This window comes from Scyliorhinus canicula, chromosome 6 (genome assembly GCF_902713615.1).
Source record: "Scyliorhinus canicula chromosome 6, sScyCan1.1, whole genome shotgun sequence".
NCBI classification, from domain to species: domain Eukaryota; kingdom Metazoa; phylum Chordata; class Chondrichthyes; order Carcharhiniformes; family Scyliorhinidae; genus Scyliorhinus; species Scyliorhinus canicula.
The window spans coordinates 183,291,504-183,315,437 of record NC_052151.1 but is presented as its reverse complement, the minus strand read 5'-3'; the positions used below and the strand labels follow the sequence as shown (position 1 = coordinate 183,315,437).

At 46.0% G+C, this 23,934-nt stretch overlaps 1 protein-coding gene and 1 long non-coding RNA gene across 2 annotated transcripts in view; one reads left to right on the top strand and one right to left on the bottom strand.

Moving 5' to 3' along the window:
* Positions 1–2,945: 2,945 nt before the first annotated feature.
* The window catches only part of epm2a (EPM2A glucan phosphatase, laforin), a 43,519-nt gene continuing 22,530 nt past the window's right edge, over positions 2,946–23,934 (bottom strand). Inside the window, exons 3-4 of the mRNA XM_038800607.1 lie at positions 11,773–12,014; positions 2,946–5,182 (exon numbers count right to left, since the gene is read on the bottom strand). Coding sequence (XP_038656535.1) covers positions 4,902–5,182; positions 11,773–12,014 — 523 coding nt within the window. The 3' untranslated portion in view covers positions 2,946–4,901. The remainder of the gene's footprint in view (positions 5,183–11,772; positions 12,015–23,934) is intronic.
* Positions 3,965–5,314, top strand: LOC119967726. Its single transcript, XR_005461056.1, has 2 exons — positions 3,965–4,162; positions 5,000–5,314. It is a non-coding gene; the product is annotated as an uncharacterized LOC119967726 (long non-coding RNA).

Below are 23,934 nucleotides of genomic sequence, written 5' to 3'. Positions count from 1 at the left end.
CGGCGCCGTGAGGCAGCAGGGCTTACCCACTGCACCACCGTGCTGCCCTGTAATCAGGATTTCTGTAATGTAATTGATTCTGTTTTAGTAAACTTGAGCTCGTTAAAATCTTTGCCCATATCTTCAGTTGCACCAAGTAATATTCACTGATCACTCCTATGCTGTGACCTACCCTGGCTCCCAGTCTGGCAATGTTTACATTTTAAAATTCTTTCAAATTGCTCCATGGCCTCTTCCATCCCACTGCCATCCTCCACATCTCTAACTTCCTACAGCCCCCTATTAGATCTCTGCCCTCTTCATGGAACATGTAAGAGGCCACGGTAACGATACTGTATCAAAGTAGATTGTGCGCAAAATGCTTTAATAAGTCAATGAACTTGAAACTTTAAATAATGAAAGTTTCACAGGAGTCACTTGATTTACCAACATTTTATATTACCCCAAAAAATATTGTTAATATATACACATAGACTTGTATGTTCTGCTTAGCATTATGTATGGTCAATTGATGATTTTTTTAAAATGACTTTGATATTGCAGGAGCAATGATGGTGAAATTGTCAGCATTCACAATTATTACCCGAGTTTGAACATGTGCGGTTAAATGTGGAAAACCAGGTTTTTTCAGTGATTCTGCACTTGCTCCTATATTGCACTATTGAAGTTCCCACAGCCTACAATCAAATAGAAATTATTGATTCAAATATGCCCTTTTAAGCTATTAGCCTTGCTGTAAAAAAACTTTGGGAAAACGTTCCACCTCGTTGAGTGAGGTGTAACTGAATTTTTAATGGTGTACTAATTGAACAACCCCACTGTTTTGGAAAAGCTAACTTGAGAATTTGTGAAATGTGAAGTTTCTCTATTATAATGATTTCAGCTTCCACCTCCATCTCATATGTATGTTCCCATCAATTATTGCGCATTCTGTAATGTAATTAGAAGTGAAAAATGCAGTGCATTTTTTTACCAGGTTTTGCTGTCCATAAGACATGGGAGCAGAATTAGGCCACTCGGCCCATCGAGTCTGCGCCACCATTCAATCATGGCTGATATTTTTCTCATCACCATTCTCTTGCCGTCACCCCATAACCCCTGATCCCCTTATTAATCAAGAACCTATCTGTCTTAATGACACTGATTTGGCCTCCACAGCCTTCTGCGGAAATGAGTTCCAGAAATTCACCACCCTCTGACTGAAGAAATTCCGCCTCATCTGTTTTAAAGGATCGTCCCTTTAGTCTGAGATTGTGTCCTCTGGTTCTAGTTTTTCCCATAAGTGGAAACATCCTCTCCAAATCCACTCTATCCAGGCCTCGCAGTATCCTGTAAGTTTCAATAACCCCCTCATCCTTCTGAACTCCCAACGGGTACAGATCCAGAGTCCTCTAGTGTTCCTCATACGACAAGCTCTTCATTCCAGGGATCATTCTTGTGAACCTCCTCTGAACCCTTTCCAAGGCCAGCACATCCTTCCTTAGAAGGGGCCCAAAACTGCTCAGAATACTCCAAATGGGGTCTGACCAGAGCTCTATGCAGCTTCAGAAGTACATCCCTGGTCTTGTATTCTAGCCTTCTCGACATGAATGCTAACATTGCATTTGCCTCGCTAACTGCAGACAACCTGCACGTTAATGAATGAAAATCGCTTATTGTCACAAGTAGGCTTCAATGAAGTTACTGTGAAAAGCCCCTAGTCGCCACATTCTGGAGCCTGTCCGGGGAGGCTGGTACGGGAATCGAACCGTGCTGCTGGCCTGCTTTAAAAGCCAGCGATTACCTTAAGAGAATCATGAACAAGGACTCCCAAGTCCCTTTGTGCTTCTGATTTCCTGAGCATTTCCCCATTTAGAAAAGTCTATGCCTAAATTCCTCCTTCCAAAGGGCATAACCTCACACTTTTCCACATTGTATTTCATCTGCCACTTCATTGCCCACTCTCCTAGCCTGTCCAAATCCTTCTGCAGCCCCACTGCTTCCTCAATACTACCTGTCCCTCTACAGAACTTTGTATCATCTGCAAACTTAGCAACAATGTCTTCAGTTCCTTCTTCCAGATCATTAATGTATGTTGTGAAAGGTTGTGGTCCCAGCACAATCGTCTGAGGCACACCACTAGTCACCGGCTGCCATCCTGAAAAAGACTCCTTTATTCCCACTCTCTGCCTTCTGCCAGTCAGCCAACCCTCTATCCATGCCAGGATCGCATAGATGCCCTTAACACCATGGGCTCTTGACTTATTTAGGTTTCCTATGCGGCACCTTGCCAAAGGCCTTCTGGAAATCTAAAATCACGTCCACTGGTTCTCCTTTGTCTAACATCCTTGTTACCTCCTCAAAGAACCCTTAACAGATTTGTCAGACACGACCTCCCTTTGACAAAGCAGTTGACTCAGTCCTATTTTATCATGCACTTCCAAGTACTCCGCGACCTCATCTTTAATAATGGACTCTAAAATCTTATCAATGACCAAAGTCAGGCTAACCGGCCTATAATTTCCTGTCTTCTGCCTCCCTCCCTTTTTAAACAGCGGTGTTACATTAGCCACTTTCCAGTCTACTTGGACCCTTCTCCTTCCAGTGATTCCTCAAAGATCACCACCAATGTCTCCACAATCTCCTACGCTATCTCTTTTAGAACTCTGGGGTGTAGTCCATCCGGACCAGGTAATTTATCCACCTTCTGCTTAGAGATAGCCACTGCCCACCTCTGCCCCTTGGTTCTCCTGGAGCTCTGTCATCCCACATGTATCTTCCACTGTGAAGACTGATGGAAAGTAACTAATCAGTTCCTCTGCCATTGTTTCCTATTATTAGGAAATACGTCAATGTCATTGGCTGCATGCCCTGCTTGATGACATCACTGCTCGACTCTTGAAGGTGCCCTTGATCTAATGCCAGATCCACACTGACATCAGGAAAGGGGAGATCCATGCCACAGAGACTGCTAGATCTTTATTTAATTTTTTTTTTCCAGTACAGCCTTAATACATGCCCAGGATTCAAACATGTTCAGACAATAGTTGCTGTTCTATTTGTAAAGCACAAAATAGATTCTAAATGTGCATCTTAAAACAACCCAATAATGTCTACTCCGAGTAATGAAATGAAAAAGTAAAGTGTTGCTGTTAGTTTTTGAACAAAAAAATAATTTTACCGCAAGCCAAAAAGGAGGGAATTTGAAAGTGCAACAGGTCAAGGCCCTAAGATGCACTTATTTATGCCCAATTTTCAAGTGGTCTTGAAACCAGAACTGTAAGAAAATACTGTAAGGAAAGGTCTTCATAAATAGTTGTACAGCTGTTATATTTTTCTTAACTGCAGCCGTAAAACTTTATTCCCCCAATCCTGAAGCTAAGGTGTCATAATAGTTAATTACATAAATACACAAAAAAAGTTTGATGAATTAAATTCAACCTCAGTTCACTGACAATGTCATCATCAATGGTCGCATGTAACGAGCACTAGTTTGATTGTTCAGGTGAGATTACCCAAATAATTCTAAATAGGAACACTGTTGTAAAACCCTCTTTTCAATCCCCATTTCCAGGGCGGTTTATTATCTACTGGCAAACACTTCCATTTTCTACACTTCCTATAGCAGGTTGACTGTTAGATCCTTGACCGCCTTCTTCCAAGGTCAGCAGTGAGCACCGTCGCAGGGCGGCTGACCATGAAATCTGGGCCTATGAAAATGTCAACTGAGTTGGAGGAGATTCAAGCGGCAGCAATATTGACTGACTAAACCTTGTACCTTTGCTGTTATGGTAACCATTTCCATGTGGGATTTACATAGGCAATTGCAATATGATATAAAATGACAGTAGGAAGTCTCCACACACACACACACCATAAAATCCTTTACGTGATTGTTACTGTCGTATGTGCTGAATAGTAGGGTGAAATATTCAGTCTTATGGCTCAGTATTGGCATGTGTACTTGTACTCATTGACATGTAAACAATTAGTCATTAAAGTTAGCATAATTATAGCTTATAGCACTGTTACAATGCTGTATTCTATCAAAGAACTGTTTTGTCACACTCCCATAGGTCCCTGAGTGACATCTACCATGCCCTGACTAAGGATGAACAGTCACCCACCCCTCTGGTAATTTCGCTGTATAATCAGAAAACGGGATACAGGACAGGAAAAAAAGGTAGCTACTAGTGACATAGCATTTATTTTTCCATCAGTAGGTTTGAAGGAGGAAATTAGAGATCAGGAGGGTTTGGGCCATGGAGAGAATTGAAAACGAGCAAAGCGATAAACATTAGATTGTGATTAATAAATCCGATAGGGAATTCAGTTTCTTTGCCCAAAGAGTGATGAGAATTTGGAAGTCACTACCACATAAAGTGGTTGAAGTAAATAACATAGGTGCTACTGCATACTTATGTGAAGCCTTGGATGTTCTCCACAGAAAGGGGAGAAAATCACAAAGCAAACTTCCTGCTGCCACTTTTCACATACCTCTTGATGGCTAGTTACTGAACAGGATTCAACTCCAGGGATGCGGAGTGCCCCAGTAAGGTTTTTGGAAGAGTTGTAAATAACTAAACAAATACGTCCTTTGGGGTAGCTCAGTAGGATCGGCCAGTTTTCACCCTGTTTGGTGAATAAACATGGCCTACTCCCAATAATTACTGTTTTTAGAACTGCACACAAGTATCTTTCTTCCTCCAGCCTGAACAAATTAAAAGCACTAATTCTGGCTGGGTAGTGGAAAAGTACTTCAAATGGAACTATTAACTAATTGGTGGTTGCAACAATTGTCTGTTCAAAGGTGTTGGCTACTATAATATTAACATCTAAATGTGTACTCATTTTAAAAAGTAAACAAATTCACACCCATCTTTAAAGATGGTCTTTTTTTAAGTAATTATGGTAATTATTGTCTAACAGTTGTGACACACAGAAGAGTGAATATGTCCGAATTTTTGATAGAATTCATTCTGGGCACGAATCAGAGCCTCTTCATCTATGTACACCGCAGGTCGTTTGGAGGTCACAAAGTACTGAACTTTCCTGAAACTCCATCCAATGATGTACATCAGATATCCGCATACTGCAGCAGTTGATCTACCCACACCTGCATTGCAATGGACATAGACAGTGTGACCATTCTCCAGCAATCCATGAAGCAAGTATACAGCCTGAGGCAGCATCTTCACCCTGCCTGATGTGGAACAGATCAGAACAAAAAATGTTTGTTAGCAAGTTTAATCGGTTTGAAGTCGTAAAATCTTTCACTAGCAACTTGGCTACCTGTAACTAAGTCCAAAGGAGGAAATAAAAGAAAGGCTTAAGATATTTGTAGAATTAATTGACCCATTGCATCAGTGAGCAAATTTCCAAATGAACCCCGTTTTACTAACTTGGCTTATCAACCACTTAAGTTGTTGATCAATGGCAGCAGTGTTTAGCACTGCTCCCTCAGCCCCAAGTTCGATCCCGGCCAAGAATCACTGTCCATGTGGAGTTTGCACATTCTCCCCATGTCTGCATAGATATCACCCCACAACCCAAAAAGATGGCCATGCTAAATTGCCCCTTAATTAGAAAAGAATAATTGGGTACTTTTTTTTAAACGTTTACATTGTTGAATGATATAGAAGATTGTAGGAAGAGAAAACAAATTGAACTAGGTCATGGTTTATTGAGCATTTTAAAATTTGGATATAATTATTCATTGCAGCTGACCATTACTGAAAGTGATGGGGTGCCACTTGCATGTCTGGGGCTTCTCCAAGTTATCACTGTTAGGGATTACATAATAACAAATACAACAATTTCTTTATCAAGAAAATTATTAGAATTTATAAGGTATGGATGAGATGAATGACATGTTTAAGGGGAAGCTAGATAAGTATAGGAGGGAAAAGGAATAAAGTTTATTGATAGAGTAAAATAAATGTGGGAGAAAGTTTTCGTGAAGCATAAACAGACCTGGTGGAAGGGCAGCACGGTGGTGCAGTGGTTAGCACTGCTGCCTCACGGCACCGAGGTCCCAAGTTTGATCCCAGCTCTGGGTCACTGTCCGTTGGAGTTTGCACATTCTCCCTGTGTTTTCGTGGGTTTCACCCCCAAAGATGTGCAACTAGGTGGATTGGCCATGCTAAATTGCCCCTTAATTAGAAAAAAAATGAATTGGGTACTCTAAATCCTTTTTTTAAAAGCAGACCTGGTGGATAGAGTTGCCTGTTTCTGTGCTACAAAATTCTACATAATTTTCTGATTAGGAAGCTGGTTATTCATTAAACATGTCAGGAATCGCTGTTTTTTTGCTTTATCACTTCCCTATTTCCATGCCAAATTATGGGAAGTCAGCAGCAACAAAAAAACAAGAAATTGTGATAAATAGAGCTTTCTGTAAAGAGTTAGTGTAAATTTGACTGAAGAAAATTTGAGAGAGAATAAATAGCTTTGGACATTGCTGAAAAACAGGACAGGCTGCCAAAGCTTTTCACCTTGCACTCATCAGGCAAGAATACCAATACTAAATAATAGGAATAACCGTAGTAGATAAGTCTGACAACACCAGGTTAAAGTCCAACAGGTTTATTTGAAATCACAAGCTTTTTGGTGCACTGCTCCTTCATCAGCATGTCTCTTTATTTTCAGCAATACTCAAGTTCTGAGCGACCAAAGTGGTATGCAAGGAGAGCACACTTAATTCTTTACTGAACTATCTGTCACTTGTTTGGTGATTGTTGGAACTCTTCAGCTACGAGAACTCATCATCCTCCCCAATGGCAGAGGATACACACTCACAACAACTCTTATCTGCGAACAAAGCTGTGCCCGGTCTCGGAGAGGCACGGCTCCAATATCACGTCCACAAAAGAAACAACTTATTATACCTCCATGGGTCTGCCCCCCCAGTCTGTTCCATGAACACCAATAACGCCTTTGCCATCCCTGATTGACTCAGAGACGTGGGACTTTTCCAATCTCGGGTCCAAAATATAATTGAAGTTCCCCACCCCTCATAATTAGCTGATAAGAATCAAGATTTGGGATAGATACCAGCACCGTGCTAATGAAGGCTGTGTCATCCCAGTTTGCTGCCGACACATTGGCGTGCCCACCAGTGACTCGCTGAAGATTATGCATCTCCCACCTAGGGCAGCACAGTGGTGCAGTGGTTAGCACTGCAGCCTCACGGTGCCGGAGTCCCAGGTTCAATTCTGGGTCACTAAGTGTGGAGTTCGCACATTCTCCCTGCGTCTGCGTGGGTTTCGTCCCCACAGCTCAAAGATCTGCTGGGTAGGTGGATTGGACAGGCTAAATTAGAACATAAGAACTAGGAGCAGGAGTTGGCCATCTGGCCCTCGAGTATGCTCTGCCATTTTGTGAACTCAGCTCCACTTTCCTGCCTGAACACCATAACCCTTTATTCCTTCATTCTTTAAAAAAACTATCTATCTTTATCTTGTAAACATTGCCTCTTAATTGGAAAAATATTTTTAAAATGTACCTCCCACCTGAATCTGCCAATATATTAACCACAGAAAAAGACACACTTTTCAACAAACGGCCCCTTTGCTCAAAACTCGAGTGATATTATCTGCCCCACCCATCCCGTCCATAACCTTGTTTGATCCAGAATTCTCAAATGGGTCTCCTGTAAAAAAACACATCCGCCCTCAAACTTCTCAAGTGCGCGAACACACTGGGCCCTTTTTACTGTGCCATTTAACCCCCTTATTATCAACCGGGCCCCCCCCCCCCAACCCAAGATCAGCCATGTCCGCCTTTGAGGTAATCCAGCAGTGCCTCATCCTGCGCCAGCTCCTGGCCCACAAGATAGCTGCCACATCTCCCATAAAGCCAATCCCAAAACAGAGGGACCGTCAGCAGTCAACCCCCACTCCATCCTGAAAACCACCCAAACAACCCACAGAAAAATAAGTCACCTCCCCCTCCCTGTCCCCAAACAAAACAGAAACACAAAGCCTAAGCTCATAACTTTTAAAAAGCACCCCCATGGTAACAAGCTGTAGACATCCCCCCCACTTCTCCGCTCCCATTAACTAGCTATACTGTTAGCAGGATGACCCTCCAACAGGGTAGAAATCAAAGTCAACACATCAGTATATCAGCAATCAATCCTCCTGCCTAGACCAAAATTTAATACACAACCCAAGATGAAAATCAATATCCAGCCCCCCCCCCCAAATCTAAAACTCAATAGTGCAATATACAAACCCCAACATCACCCAGAAATTCCCATAAGATACAAACACAGATTAACTTCACAACGATCAAACAATAAACTCCATAGTCCTCGAGCACTTTAGTTCACCCTCCGTCACCTTCCTGACAAACTCATTTGCATCCTCCGGCGCATTGAAATAATAGTCTCTGTCCTCAGAAGTTACTCGAAGGCGAGCCAGGTACACCACAAATCACACGGTGTTATTAAGGACAGCCTTGGCCTTATTAAACGTCGCACGGCTTCTTGCCAGCTCTGCTCCAACATCTTGCTATATTCTGATGGCGTGGCCCTCCCATCTACAGTTTCAATTGTCCTTTGCCCACCTCCCTTCCAGGTACTGATGAACCTGACTATGATCACCCGAGATGCTCCCTAGATCTAGGCTTCTGCCTCAGCGATCTTTGGATGCGGTCCAATTCCAGAGCAGTCGAAAAGACCTCCTCCTCCACCAATTTTCTGATTACCTTAGACATATAGTCCGTGGAGTTGGAGCCTTCCAGGCCCTCGAGCAGCCCGACGATCCCTAATCTTTGCCATCTGGAGCAGTTCTCCAGATCATCAATCTTGGCCTTTAGCTCCTCCGCCAGCATCGCCAACTCTGTCTCCAAGGAAATCCGATCACTGTGATCAGAGAGCACAGCCTCCACCTTCTGAATCGTCGCCTGTGTACCCCTATCTGTTGGTCCATCTTGTCCATGGTCGCCCAAATTGGGGTCAAAGCCCCATTGCCTTCTCCAGATCCTCAGCAATCGCCTGCCGCTGCATCTTGAATTTGTCGGTCAAGAAACTAACCAACTTCTCAGTCGTGCACTGAGGGGCCACAAACTCAGCAGCCGCCATGTTCCCCCAGTGCTGAGGATCGAGGAACCTTTGATTCTGACCACGCTCCCTTGCCCGACTTTGCTTTGTATTATTTTTACCAGACATTACTCGAATGAGGGGGTCTGATTCCATCAAATTACACCAATTTCCTCCAAAGAAAGTGTCCATAAAACGGACAAAATCCAAATATCCCGGTGGGAACCACCGCATGTGCGACTGTTCACCACATCGCCGCCACCAGAAGTCGCAGTTGAATTTCAACATAGATAAGTGAGAGGTATTGCTTTTTGTAAGAATACAATACTCAGGAAATAAAATGTAATAAAGAAGCAAAGGAAGTACAAATCACAAAATAATGGCTCTAGTCAGTAAGGCTGTAACAAAAGCAATGGGGTTATGTTTAAACTTGTATGGACCTTTGGAAGTGCTGTGTATGGTTCTGGTCACCATATTTTAAAGAGAATGTAGAGTAACTGAAGGGAATTGAATGATATCTGAACTGTGGTCATACCTATCAAAACAACTTGTGTTTGTACAACACCTTTAATGTAATAAAACATGCCAGGGCACTTCCCAGCAGCATTATAAAACAAAATGATATCAAACTGCAATAGGGTTTGGATAAACAACCAAATGCTTGGTAAAGGGATCTTAAAGGATGCAAGAGAGGTTTAGGGAGCGAGTGGCTGAGCTTCGGGCCTTGGCAGCTGAAGGCAAGGCCAGCACTGGTGCAGCAATAAAAATTGAGATTCTCAAAAGGCCAGAATTAGAGGAGCACAGGTAGCTCAGAGAGCTTTTGGGCTAGAGCAGAGACAGTGAGGGGCAAAGCCAGGGAAGGATAGAGTAGAATCTGTATAATGCAGGAGGCCATATGGCCCATCGAGACTGCACCGCCCCTACCTTGGCCCACGCCTCTACTCCATCCCCGTAGCCCAGTGAAACCACCTAACCTTTTTAGACACTAAGGGACAATTTAGCGTGACCAATCCACCTAACCTGCACATCTTTGGACTGTGGGAGGAAACCAGAGCACCCAGAAGAAACCATCGCAAGTCAGGGGAAAATTTTAAAACTCCACACAGTCACCCAAGGTCGAAATCAAACCTGGGTCCCTGGCACAGTGCCGCCCCAATGATTTTAAAACTAAGATGAGAATTTTAAAATCGAGGCTTTGCTTAGCCAAAAGCAAGTGAAGGGGTGATGGGTGAGAGGAACATAAAGAGTTTTACAAACAAGTTTAAAGGATGTAGGAGATCAACCAGGAATATATTCGAATGATCAGGTTGAGAGATAGTAAAGGCGTGGTTGGGAGTTTCAGTAACAAATGAGCTGAGCCAAAATCCTGGAACCCCTCCCTCTAACAGCACTGTAGGTATACCTGCAGCACACAGATTCAGCAGTTCAAGGCGGCAGCGCATCACCACCTTCTCGAGGGCCACTAGGGAGGAGCAATAAAACTGGCCGAACCTGCGAATCCCACAAAGCCATGAATGAATACCAAAAAAAGAGGCAGAGTTGTGTGGTGGTATGGCAGTGAAAATAGGCGGGCCGAGTGATGCCATGTGGTTGATAGCTCATATTGGGGTCAAATATGACACCAAGGTTGCGAGCAGTCTGGATCAGCCTCAAACCAGCCAGGGAGAGGCGCAGCCAATGGCGAGGGAACAGAATTTGTAGCTGGAACGGAAGTCAATACTTTGGGTGTTCCTAATAGTTAATTGGAGGAAATTTCTATGAGAGGGCTAAGTAATTCTATCTTTTAAAAAATATATTTTTATTCTCCTTTTTCGCATCTATCTTTAAACTTTTTTCTTAAATCCTTTCAATGCAACCAACATTCTCAGCTCACTGTCTGTGACAACTTAACTTTTATTTTTGAACACTGTGTACCAACACTGGTGAATGATTTGCCTCAGTTCCAAATACCTCTCACTGGGCCCGGATGGGCTACTCAACAGATACGACTGGTTTTCTGGGTGTGCTCGTGCCTGACAAAAACAAGCTCTTGAGAAGACATTTTATTTTGTAATACAAAATCTGCAGTGGAGAAGGAGGCCATTCAACCCATCGAGTCTGCACTGACCCACCGAAAGTGCACTCAACCCAGGTCCCCTGCCCATCCCACCCTCTTCCTGTAACCCCACCTAACCTGCACAATTTTGGACACGAGCAAGTTTAGCATAGCCAATCCACCTAACCTGCACATCTTTGGACTTTGGGAGGAAACCGAAATACCCAGAGGAAAACCTCACACCTAAAACACAGGAAGAACGTGCAAACCCCCGCAGTCACCCAACGCCAGAATTGAACCCAGGTGCCTGGCGCTGTGAGGCAACACTGCTAACCACTGTGCCACCCTTCCCCCCCTCCCCTCCATTCACTGTTCCAATGGCATTAGTGCCGTCAGCTGCCTAGGCCCGGATGTCTGAAATTCCCTCCCTACTCCTCTCTGCCACTTTAATCTCTCCCTCCTCCTTTAAGACCCTCCTTAAAAAATATCTCTAACCTCATCTTTGACTTGGTATCAAATTAGTTTTTTTGACCGTGTTCCTGTAAAGTGCCTGAGAAATTTTTCACTAAGTTAAAATTGCTCTAAAAATGAAAATTGTTGTTGATTATCACTGAGACCTTTTAATGTGTCTAAGTTCTATGTATTTTCCACCTTCCCCTGATAGCTAAATGTCTCTGGCAGGAAGCAATGATGGTCAAGACCAGTACTCATTCACCTTCTGTACTCATATCTGGAGTTGGCATCCACACATATGCTAAGCCAGTGTCTTTGTATAGTTCCATCATGAATTCGGGTTTCATTGACTCCACTTTGCGGTTACACCCGCACGAATTGTTAACCACGTCCCACTCTGTCTGGAAGTTCATTACCGCAGTGACTCCCAGCTCGTGCTTAAGTTTAACTGTCACATGTTCCGTCTGTCGAGGACAGCTGCCAAGCCAAATCCTGGGCAGAATCCTAGAGGCAATCAGAACAACATTCAATTCATTGTGAATATATTCCAGCTGTTGCGTCACACTTTTGATTAAATTAACCTGCACAAGAAACCCACCTTAAAATGGAAAAGAAGGCAGTTTACACCCAACTGTAAATATAGAAAGAAGAGCATATATTTGGTAGAAACTTGATGGATGTCTACAGATAATACTTCCAATATGGGCTTTACCAAACTAACCACCCACTGTTAATACATTTTCTTTTGTATTTATTCTTTCATGGGAAGTGGGCGTCATTAGCAAGTCCAGCATTTGTTGCCCATCCCTAATTGCCCTTGAACTGAATGGCTTGCTCAGCCATTTCAGGCGGCAATTAAGAGCCAACCATATTGCTGTGGATCTCATAGATTATCATAGAATTTACAGTGCAGAAGGAGGCCATTCGGCCCATCGAGTCTGCACCGGCTCTTGGAAAGAGCACCCTACCCAAGGTCAACACTTCCACCCTATCCCCATAACCCAGTAACCCCACCCAACACCAAGGGCAATTTATCATGTCCAATCCACCTAACCTGCACATCTTTGGACTGTGGGAGGAAACCGGAGCACCCGGAGGAAACCCACGCACACACGGGGAGAATGTGCAGACTCCACACAGACAGTGATCCAAGCCGGAATCGAACCTGGGGCCCTGGAGCTGTGAAGCAATTGTGCTATCCACAATGCTACCGTGCTGCCTGTTTTGGAGGCACATGCAATCCAAACCAGGAAAGGATGGTAATCTTCCTCCCCAAAAGGGTATTAGGTATCCAGATGAGTTTTTACAACAATCAATGGTAATCTAATGATCACTATTACTGAGATTAGCTTTATAATACCAGATTTTACTTATCACAGTAGGATTTGAACCCCATGGTTCTGGATTCATAGTCCAGTGACATTACCACTGCACTACTGTCTTCCCGGACTTCAGATACATCTGCAGAGAAGTATCTTTATAGATAAAACCTGATCTATGTGTAATCTCCCAGACTCGGTTTGATCACTTGAGGGAGTTGGAACAGGAATTTTCCAAATTATTTTTTCATTTACCGGTTTTGGGTCTTTTCCCCATCCCAAGAGATTATGTGGCTGTGGGGATTAAGGTGGGAAAGAAGTATTCAGTCCTTTGATCTGGTCATCGTGTTATTAATGAAGCCGGTCTTTTCCTGACCATAATTTCCATATGTGGATGACATTCTGTGTTTTGTTACAAACCTATATCTTTCCCAAGTAAAATTGATCAAGTGGAGGCTTAAAGACCCTGGGTGCACTTAAAGTTGACATGTCACCAAGATGGATGAGGTGCATCCAAGAGATGGAAGGGTGGAAATTGCAATTTCCAATCCTCAAATACATGGGTGGTGGTACATGACTGGGGAACTGCAAATCCTTGATCAAAAAAATGGTATCAGGATAAACTCAGCAATTATAGACGTCAGGTTAACCTGGGGGAAACCTTTTAGAAACAATAATCTGGGGCGGCACGGTACCACAGTGGGTGGCACTGTTGCTTCACAGCGCTAGGGTCCTAGGTTCAATTCCCGGCTTGGGTCACTGTCTGCGCAGAGTCTGCACGTTCTCCCCGTGTCTGCGTGGGTTTCCTCCGGGTGCTCTGGTTTCCTCCCACAGTCCAAAGATATGCAGGTTAGGTGGATTGGTCATGATAAATTGCTCCTTAGTGTCCAAAAAGGTTAGTTGGGGTACTGGGTTATAGGCTAGGGTGGAGGCGTGGCCTTCAGTAGGGTGCTCTTTCCACGGGCCGGTGCCAACCCGATGGGCTGAATGGCCTCCTTGTGCACTGTAAATTCTATGTTCCTGTCAAGTCATTTGGACATTAAGGAAAGCCTGCATGGATTTCTTAAATGAGGTAGCAGAGAAGGTTAATGGGGGTAATATGAACTTCCAAAAACTGTTTCATAGAATCCAGTGCAGGAGGCCATTCGGCCCATCGAGTCTGCACCGACCTTCCGAAAGAGCACTCTACTGCCCTATCCTCACACATTGATCATGGCCAATCCATCTAACCTGCACATCTTTGGAATGTGGAAGGAATCCAGGGAATCCGGATGAAACCCATGACAAATGGGGAACCTCCACACAGACAGTCACTCAAGACCAGGATTGAACCTGGGTCCCTGAGTCTGGCACTGTGCTCTGGAATCACATGTCGGGAAGGATGACAGATTTCCTAAAGGACATTAGTGAACTAGATCAACAACGGTTTCATGGTCATCATCAGATTCCAGATTTTTATTGAATTCAAATGTAACCATTTGCCGTGGTGGGATTTGAACCCGGATCATTAACCTGGGTTTCTGGATTACTAGCCCAGTGATAATACCCCCATTCCACCACCTTCCTCCGTTTGAGTAAAAGTGCCAGTAAAGCTGAAACCCATGGGATAAAAGGGGCAATGGCAGAACAGATGTGATGTTGGCTGAGTGACAGGAAACGGAAGGTGAACAGTCTGAGGTGGGCTCCTCAGGAGTCTTGATCTATATTAGTTACCTAATCTTGGGTAGAAGGGCACAATTTCAAAATTTAGAGGTGAGACAAAACCAGCAATTATTGTGAACTGGAAGGAAAATAATGGAGTTCCAGAGGACAAAGACAGGCTTATCAAATCAGTGGAAATATAGCAGATGGAATTTGATGCACAGGAGTGTGACGATGTGGTTTATTTAGACCAGGGGTGGGCAAACTACGGCCCGCAGGCCGCATGCGGCCCGCAAAAGGTCTTTATGCGGCCCACCAAGTCATTTTAAAAAAAAAAAAAATTTTTTTTTAAGGTTAATGGGGGGGGGGGGGGGGGGGGGGGGGGCTGTTGGGTTACTTACTGGTATAGGGTGGATACATTGACTTGAGTAGGGTGATCATTGCTCAGCACAACATCGAGGGCCGGAGGGCCTGTTCTGTGCTGTACTGTTCTATGTTCTATGATGCATTTTGGTGCGAAAATAAGGATAGTGTAGCCATCTGGGATGGCGACTTACAAAGAAACATGGACATTTGCAAAGACTCAAGGGAAATATGGCCAATACAGGATTCAGGCAGGCTCAGAGCCTAAATGTATATTTGTAAGCAGAGAACCAGACAGTATCTAAACCCCCAGCTGATTTGCATGCTAATGACCCATCTCCCTAAGACAAAGGACTGGTACTCAGGTATCCGATACAATTCCAGACACATCGGCGCCATTCCCTTTACTCAGGAAGCATAAACAGCAAGGTCAATGACCGCTTAGCACATGCCCAGCCATCAAGGCACCTGCCCCTTATTGGCTCAGATTGAAGGCAGTGATCGTCGTCTGCCGAATTATTGGGTCCAAACCTAAGGACCGCCCAAAAGAGCATGAACCCCCCACCCAGGATAAAGGGAGACACTGCCATGTGTTTGATCTCTTTGGACCTAGCGCTCCGGCAACGTCTATCTCCAACTGTGGCACCACGACCAGAAGCAAGTCCAAGTTCAACGCTCGCGACCAGACGGATGAGCCTAGCTGAATCGCAGTTACTTCTCCAGACCCAGCAGATCCAGATTCAAACAAAGGCCACTGTTCCTCTGGCCTAAGCCGGGTGCCTGAAGTTAAGTACAGTTTGTCGTAGTGTTAGGTGTAATTTAGCTCGTAGTGTTTATGTTGCATAGATAAGTTAATCTTGTGTGTAAATAAAGTATTATTGAATTTGAAATAACTAACTGGTTGTTGGGTCTTTGATCGATATCCGGTTGAACCTTGTGGTGGTATCATTTGATACCTGGCGACTCTGAAAGCAATATAATAACACTATATTTATAGCGAGTAAATATAGCAACAATAGGCAAAATAAATAAAGTGTACAATACTAAATGGGAATCAGGAACAGGGAGACCTGGGGGTATATGAGCACAGGTAAGGAGGAATTAGACAGAGTTTTAATTGGTAATGGATTGAAGGGTTATGGAGAATGGGCAGGATAGTGGAGTTAAGGCCAGGATGAGATAAGCCATGAATGAATGGGGATAATGTGCAAACTCCACAGGACAGTGACCCAGGGCCGGGATTCGAACCTGGGTCCTCAGCGTCGTAGGCTGCAGTGCTAACCACTGTGCCAAGCGCTGCCCTATCTTATGAACTGATGAACAAGTTGTTGAAGGTGGCAGGGCAGGTAGAGAAAATAGTTTAAACGACATATGGGTTTCTGGACTTTATAAATAAGACGTATTAAGTACAAAAACAGGGAAGATATGATCAAAACAGTATATAGATTTTTAAAAATAAAACCCAGATTCAATCTCAACTGGAGTATTGTGTCGAATTCTGGACATCCATTTTAGGAAGGATGTGACGGTTTTAGACAGGGTGCAGAAAACAAATAATGAAAATGGTTCCAGGGATGGGAATTAAGTCACAGGAATTGACTGGAGAGGCGAGGATTTTTCTCCTCGTGGAAGCAAAAGTTGAGAGGAGATTTGATAGAGCTGTTCAAAATCATGAGGGGTCCAGACGGAGTAGATAGGATTGTTGTAAAAACTCATATAGTTAGCTGGAAGGGAAGTTCAGGCTCCCCCCGGGGAACACCTTTAGGTACATGCAAGTAAGGGCGTTTGTCAGGCGGTAGGTGGCGGGGTTCCCCCTGTTGCCGCCGCGCGGGGTCCAGGACAGGGTGCTCTCGGAGGTGTGGGTTGGAGAGGGGAGGATCTCGGAAGCGTACCAGGTGATGCAGGAGGTAGACGAGGCCTCGGTGGAGGAGCTGAAAGGTAAATGGGAGGAGCTGGGTGAGGAGATTGAGGAGGGGACGTGGGCGGATGCCCTAGAAAGGGTGAACTCCTCCTCTTCTTGTGCGAGGCTTAGCCTCATACAGTTTAAGGTGCTGCATATGGCTCATATGACCGGGACAAGGATGAGTCGGTTTTTTGGGAGTGAGGACAGGTGTGTTAGGTGCTCTGGGAGCCCAGCAAATAATGCCCATATGTTCTGGGCATGCCCAGCGCTGGGGGAATTTTGGAAGGGTGTAGCAAGGACGGTATCGAGGGTGGTAGGATCCAGGGTCAATCCAGGCTGGGGACTCGCAATATCTGGGGTTGCAGTGGAGCCGGGAGTGCAGGAGGCGAAAGAGGCCGGTGTTCTGGCCTTTGCGTCCCTAGTAGCCCGGCGGAGGATTCTTCTTCAGTGGAAGGATGCGAGGCCCCCAAGCGTGGAGGCCTGGGTCAACGATATGGCGGGGTTTATTAAATTGGAGAAGGTGAACTTTGCCCTACGGGGGTCAGTGCAGGGGTTTTTCAGGAGATGGCAACCATTCCTAGATCTGTTTTGGGTTGAATCTTCGCTAACGACAGGCGTTTATTTATTGTTTCTCTTTTGTATATATGAGGGGGGGTTTGTTCTTTTTGTTCTTTGAATTTTCTGTCACTGTTTTATTTTTTGTGAAAATGTGAAAATTTGAATAAAAATTATTTTTTTTTTAAAAACTCATATAGTTCACTAATGACCTTTAGAGAAGGAAATCTGTTGTCCTTACCCGATCTGACCTAGAAGTGACTCCAGACCCATGACAATGTGGTTGACTCTTAACTGTCCATTGAAATGGCCGAGCAAACTGCTCAGTTCAAGGCCAATTTGGAATAGGTAACAAATGATGGCCTTGCCAGTGACATCCACACCCAATCAAAGAACTTTAAAAACTGCAGTGAGTGGATTGGACGTGGAATGAACTGCTTGACTATGTGGTGGAGGTGGATTCAACTGTGGCTATTTAAAAGAGCTATCGAGAAAGACCGGGACATGACTAGTTAAGTTGTTCTTGCAGAGAGCGGCCTGTACACCACGGGCTGAATGATCCTCTGTACTGTAACCATTTCTAAGCTCTTGCATCATTCCTGTTCCACCCATCAATCTGTAACTGACCAATACAAAGTGGATAGCAATGATAGGGAAAGGTAATGTGTGTAGATGGGCAGCAGATTTATGGGAACACTACCCTCTCCAAGCCACACACTATCCTAACTTGGAAATATATTGCCGTTCCTTCACTGTTGCTGGGTCAATATCTTGGAACTCCCTCCCTAACTGGGTGTACCTACACCAGATGGATTGGAGTGATGCTAGGTGGCGGCTCACTACCACCTTCTCAAGGGCAACTAGGATTGGTAATAAATGCTGTCCTTGTCACCAATGTTCACTTCCCATGGAGGAAGAAGGAAAATATCAAAAGAATAAAAATATTGTTTTCTCGCCATATTAACGGTTGGAGAATAGGGACAGGAGGGGCAGGACCATGAAGAGATAAGGAAGCAAGTTTGCAGTGATAACTGAAGGATTGGAAGATACGAAATTAAGACATTACCACCTGAGTTGTTGGGTTCTGAATGCACTGCCAGGAAGGCTGGTGAAAGAAGATTCAGTAACAGCTTACAAAAGAGATGGGGTATATCCTTGAAGGGAAAAAACATCACAGGGCTTTTGGGAAAGAGCAGATTAATTAGACAGCCGTGTCAAAGCAGCAGCACAATACAATGGGCCAAATGGTCTCTTTCAGATCTGTATCAGTCCATGAATTGATACCACAGTTTTCACAGAGGACAGAACGAACCAGAGGCAGAAATGGAACAATTAGTGCCATTTGCTATTCAAAAAAGATGGGACCAAGGATGGTTCTTTTTAGTTACTCCTCAAAATAATAGGCTTCACAAGCATTTATTGACTATCAGAGGAATTAAGCACACATTGACGTACTTATGTCAGTAATTTCACATAGTGCTGCCTCAAGGCGCTGAGGATCCAGGTTCGGTCCCAACCCCGGGTCACTGTCCGTGTGGAGTTTGCGCATTCTTCCCGTTTCTGCGTGGGTCTTACCCCCACAACCCAAAAATAAAGGGTAGGTAGATTAACCAGGTTCAATTACCTCTTCATTGGAAAAAAAGATTTGGGTACTCTAAATTTATTTATTTTTTAAAGTAATTTCACGTAGACCGAAGTCTTAAGTTGACACTTTGCAAGTTCACCAGAAAATTTAAAATGTGTTACAATTCTCGAGTACAAGGACATTTTACGGTAGATCAGGCTCCATTGAATTCTGACATCCCTGTCCTCACACCCTCTCTTATACCTTTTACCCCAGCGTTACTAGATGAAAAACCGCATGTTTTATAGTTTTACCTCATTCAATTAGCTGGTGTCCCTCACAAAGTTTGAACAAGAATAACTCCCCAAACATTGTTCTGGTTTTGTCTTAACCAAAATGTCAATCAAATTATTATTTTTTAATAAATATTTTTATTCAAGGATTTTTACATATGTACACAGAATACCAAAAGAAGAACACTTCAACCTTTTTAAAAATAAATTTCAAGTACCCAATTAATTTTTTCCAATTAAGGGGCAATTTGGTGTGCCCAATCCACCTACCCTGCACATCTTTGGGTTGTGAGGGTGAAACCCACGCAGACACGGGGAGAATGTGCAAACTCCACACAGACAGTGACCCAGAGCCGGGATCGAACCTGGGACCTCGGCATTGTGAAGCAGCAGTGCTAACCACTGCACCACCGTGCTGCCCTGAAATGAAAATGAAATGAAACCTAAACAAACAACCACAGATCCCCAACCTCCCCTGATACCAACACCCCACCACATTCCCCATTTCTGCCCCCTGTGCTGACCCCTCAATCCTCAATGAAGAAATCAATGAATGGCTTCCACCAAGGTGAATCCTTCTACCAAGCCATGCAGTGCGAACTTGATTTTCTCCAACCTCAGGAATTCTGCCAGGTCCCTCACCCAATACCCCTGCTTCAGCATCTCCGAGACCCACCAACATACTAAAATCCGTCTCCGGGCTATCAGGGAGGCAAAGGCCAATAGATCTGCCTCTCCCACCTTTCCCCACCCCACCCCAAACTTCCAGGCCTTCTGACACACCAATATATTGCCACCTCCCGACTCAGAGCCACCCCACACCCAGAACCTCGAACATAACATCTGTAAACCCCTGCCAGAGCCCCCTCAGTCTTGGACATACCCAGAACATGTGGACGTGATTCGCACCCCCCCTCCCCCAAGTATTGCCCACACCTTCCACCCCCGCAAAGAACCTGCTCATCCTCTCCATCGTCATGTGGGCCCTGTGCACCACTTTAAACTGGATGAGGCTTAACCTCGCACATGAAGGACGCATTCACCCTCTGCAAGGCCTCTACCCACTTCCGGCCCACACCACCCTTTCCAGCTCCTCCTCCCATTTACGCTTGATCTCCTCCACCAGAGCGCCCTCCGTCTTCATCAGTTCCTTGTTTATATCTGACACCCCCTCCCCTATTTTGTCCTCTGACAACAGCTTATCCTGCAACACCGGAGCCGGCAGCCCAAGGAAGGGTGACATCTCTCTGAAACCCGTCACCTGCAGGTACCTAAAGCTATTCCCCTTGGGCAGCTTATATAATTCCTACAGCTCCGTGAATTTGCCCCATATAAACAAGTCCCTAAAATACTCGATCCCCACCTGCCGCCACCCCCGAAACCTTGCATTCAGCCCGCCAGCGCAAACCCAAATGTTGCCTGCACTGACCCCCACACCTTTAACGTTGACACCATCACTGGTCTCACGGAGAATCTGGCCGGCGAGAATAGACGAGGTGCCAACAACAGAGCCCCCAAACCGGGTCCCCTACCCGACACCACCTCCACCTGCCCACAGACCGACCTCTACTCCACAGCCATTTCCTCACCATCGCAAGATTCGCCGCCCAATAGTAATTTATCAAATTCGGCAACGTCAGCTTCCCCCCGGCCCCCCCGCCCCAGAACACCCTCTGGGTGTTCCCAATAAACCCCCAAATTATCCCATTAACCTTACTAAAAAAACAACTTGGGACAAAGATAAGGAACACAAACAGAAACCTGGGCAGCACCGTCATTTAATCGTCTGCACCCGCCCAGCCAGCGACAGCGACAAAAACATCCCATCTCTGAAATTCCGCCTTCATTCCCTCCACCAATGGAGCCAAGTTATATCTGTCTAGCTGGGCCCAGCTCCACGCCACCTGGATTCCTAAATACCTCCAGCTTGTCCCCACCATCCTGAACTGCAACTCCCCTAATCTCCTTTCCCGCCCTCTGGCATTGATCGGGAACAACCCATGTTCACTTTATACCCTGAAAACTGGCCACGTTCCCCCCCCCAAATCTCCATAATTCCTCCAATGCTGCCCATCGGGTCCGGGATATATAACTTTCCAACCCCTCAACGCCCTTAGCAGCATTGCCAACGGCTCTATCAACAAGGCGAACAGCAACGGAGATAGCAGGCACTCCTGTCTTGTCCCACGATGTAGCCCAAGGTACCCCAAACTCATCCGGTTCGTCTGAACGCTCGCCACCGGCGCCCTGTACAACAGACACACAGACCCAAAGCACCTCCAACAAATACGCCCACTCCACCCGATCAAAAGCTTTGGCCACGTCCATCACCGCCACTACTTCTACCTCCTGCCCCTCTGAGGGCATCATAAATACATTAAGTAACCTCTGTACATTCGCCAACAACTGTCTTCCCTTCACAAATTCCATCTGGTCTTCCCCTGTCACCCCCAGCACAGTCCTCAATTTGCGATGCTGGCACCTTCAGCAATGACTTAGCATCAACTTTCAGCAGTGATAGATATCTGACCTGCTCTGCTCCAGGTCCTTATCTTTCTTCAAATCAGAGAGGTGGAAGCCTGCCAGAATGATGGGCGGTTCCCCCTCTCCCGCTCCTCGTTATACGTCCTCACCAGCAGTGGCCCCAGATCTGCATCAAACCTTTTGTAAAACTCTGCTGGGAACCCGTCTGGCCCCAGGGCCTTCTCTGCCTGCATTGCACCCACGCCATCCAACACCTCCCTCAGCAAGGTCGGGGTCCCCAGCTTCTGAACCCTCTCCCACTCCATCTTGGGGAACTCCAACCCATCCAGGATCCGCTGCACCCCTCCTCCCCCTCCGACTCATACAGCCTCTTATAGAAGTCTTTGAATGCCCCATTCACCCCCCCGCCTCCGGGTCCGTCACCCGCCTTACCCCTCTCGCTCCTCAACCTGCCGATCTTCCTTGCCGCTGCCTGATTCCTCAACTGAAGGGCCAGCATCCTACTCGTCTTCTTCCCGTACTCATACACTGCCCCACTGGCCCTCCCCAACTGCCCCACAGCCTTCCCCATGGACACACATCCAAATTCCATCTGGTGCCTCTGTCTCTCCTTCAACAGCCCCTCCTCCGATGCCACTGAGTACCTCCAATCTACCCTCAGAATCTTGTCTACCAGCCTTGCCCTCTCCCCCAGTCCGCCCTCTCCCTGTGCGCCCAAATTAAAATAAATTCTCCCCAACCACCGCCTTGAATGCCTCCCAAAGCGTGGCGACTGTGATCTCATGTGTCGTTCAATTCCACATAATCCCGAGCCCCGCACCCGCTCACACACCCCCTCATCTACCAATAGTCCCACATTTAACCTGCACTGCGGCTGCTGGGCCTCCCCCTGCACCACCCCCACATCCACCCAATGCGACGCTTGGTCAGAAATCACAATCACCAAATACTCCAAGTCGGCCACCCCCGTCGGCAGCACCTTGGCCCAGCACAAGAAAATCAACCCGGGTGTACACTCGGTGCACACAGGAGAAGTAATAATAATCTTTTTATTGTCACAAGTAGGCTTACATTAACACTGCAATGAGGTTACTGGGAAAAGCCCCTAGTTGCCACATTCCGGTGTCTGTTCGGGTTCACTGAGGGAGAATTCAGAATTTCCAATTCACCTAACAAGCACGTTTTTCGGCACTTGTGGGATGAAACCGGAGCACCCGGAGGAAACCCACGTAGACACGGGGAGAACGTGCAGGCTCTGCAAAGAGCCGGGAATCAAACCTGGGACCTTGGAGCCGTGAAGCAACAATGCTAACCACTGTGCTCCCGTGCCGCCCATCATAAGTAAGAAAACTCCTTCGCCCTTGGACTCCCAAACCGCCACAGGTCCAACCCCCCCCACCATGTACTCCATAAATACCCTCAGCTCCCTCACCACCGCCGACACCCTTGATGGCTTTCAACTCGACCGGTCCAGACACGGGTGAAGGACCGTATTGAACCCACCCGCCATAATAATCCGACGTTAGTCCAAGTCCAGAATCTTCCCCAACACCCACCTCATAAAATCCATGTTGTCTCAATTCGGTGCATAAACATTTACCAGGACTACCGGCATCCCCTCCAGCTTCCCACTGATCATCACACACCTACCCCCAGATCGGCCACAATGCTTGCCAGCTTAAAAGCCACTATTTTATTAACCAACACCGCCACTCGCCTCGCCCGAGTGGAACACCTGACCCACCTCAGCCTCGTCGGATCCCCCAGCTTCAGGTGCGTTACCTGCAAAAACGCAATGTCCACCTTCAGATTCCTTAGATGCATGAATACATTCAAACGCTCAACCGGCCCATTTAACCCTCGCACGGTCCACATGACCGGCCTGGTTAGCGGGCTCCCGGCCCTCCCCTGCCGATCAGCCTTATCCCTTCTTGAGCCAGCCGCTGGCCTGCATTACGCGCTCCTTCAGGCCCGCCACCTCTCCCTTCCCAACTTGGCCACACCAGTCAAACCCATGTCAGCAACCCTTCCCCCTCCTTCCCACCATCAAAACAAAAAACAAACCCAATTGCGTCACCCGCCCCCCCCCCCCCCCCCTCCCACACAACCACCTTCCTCCCGGCATCCCCCCCACTTCACTCCCGTTAACTGGCCTGCTCAGCTAGCATGATGGTCCCCGCCCAAGGCTACTGACTTCCCCTTACCCGTCCAGTCCACCCCTCACCCACCAACAAACAAAGAGAAACAAAAGAGGGGCAGCACGGTGGCACAGTGGTTAGCATTGCTGCCTACGGCGCTGAGG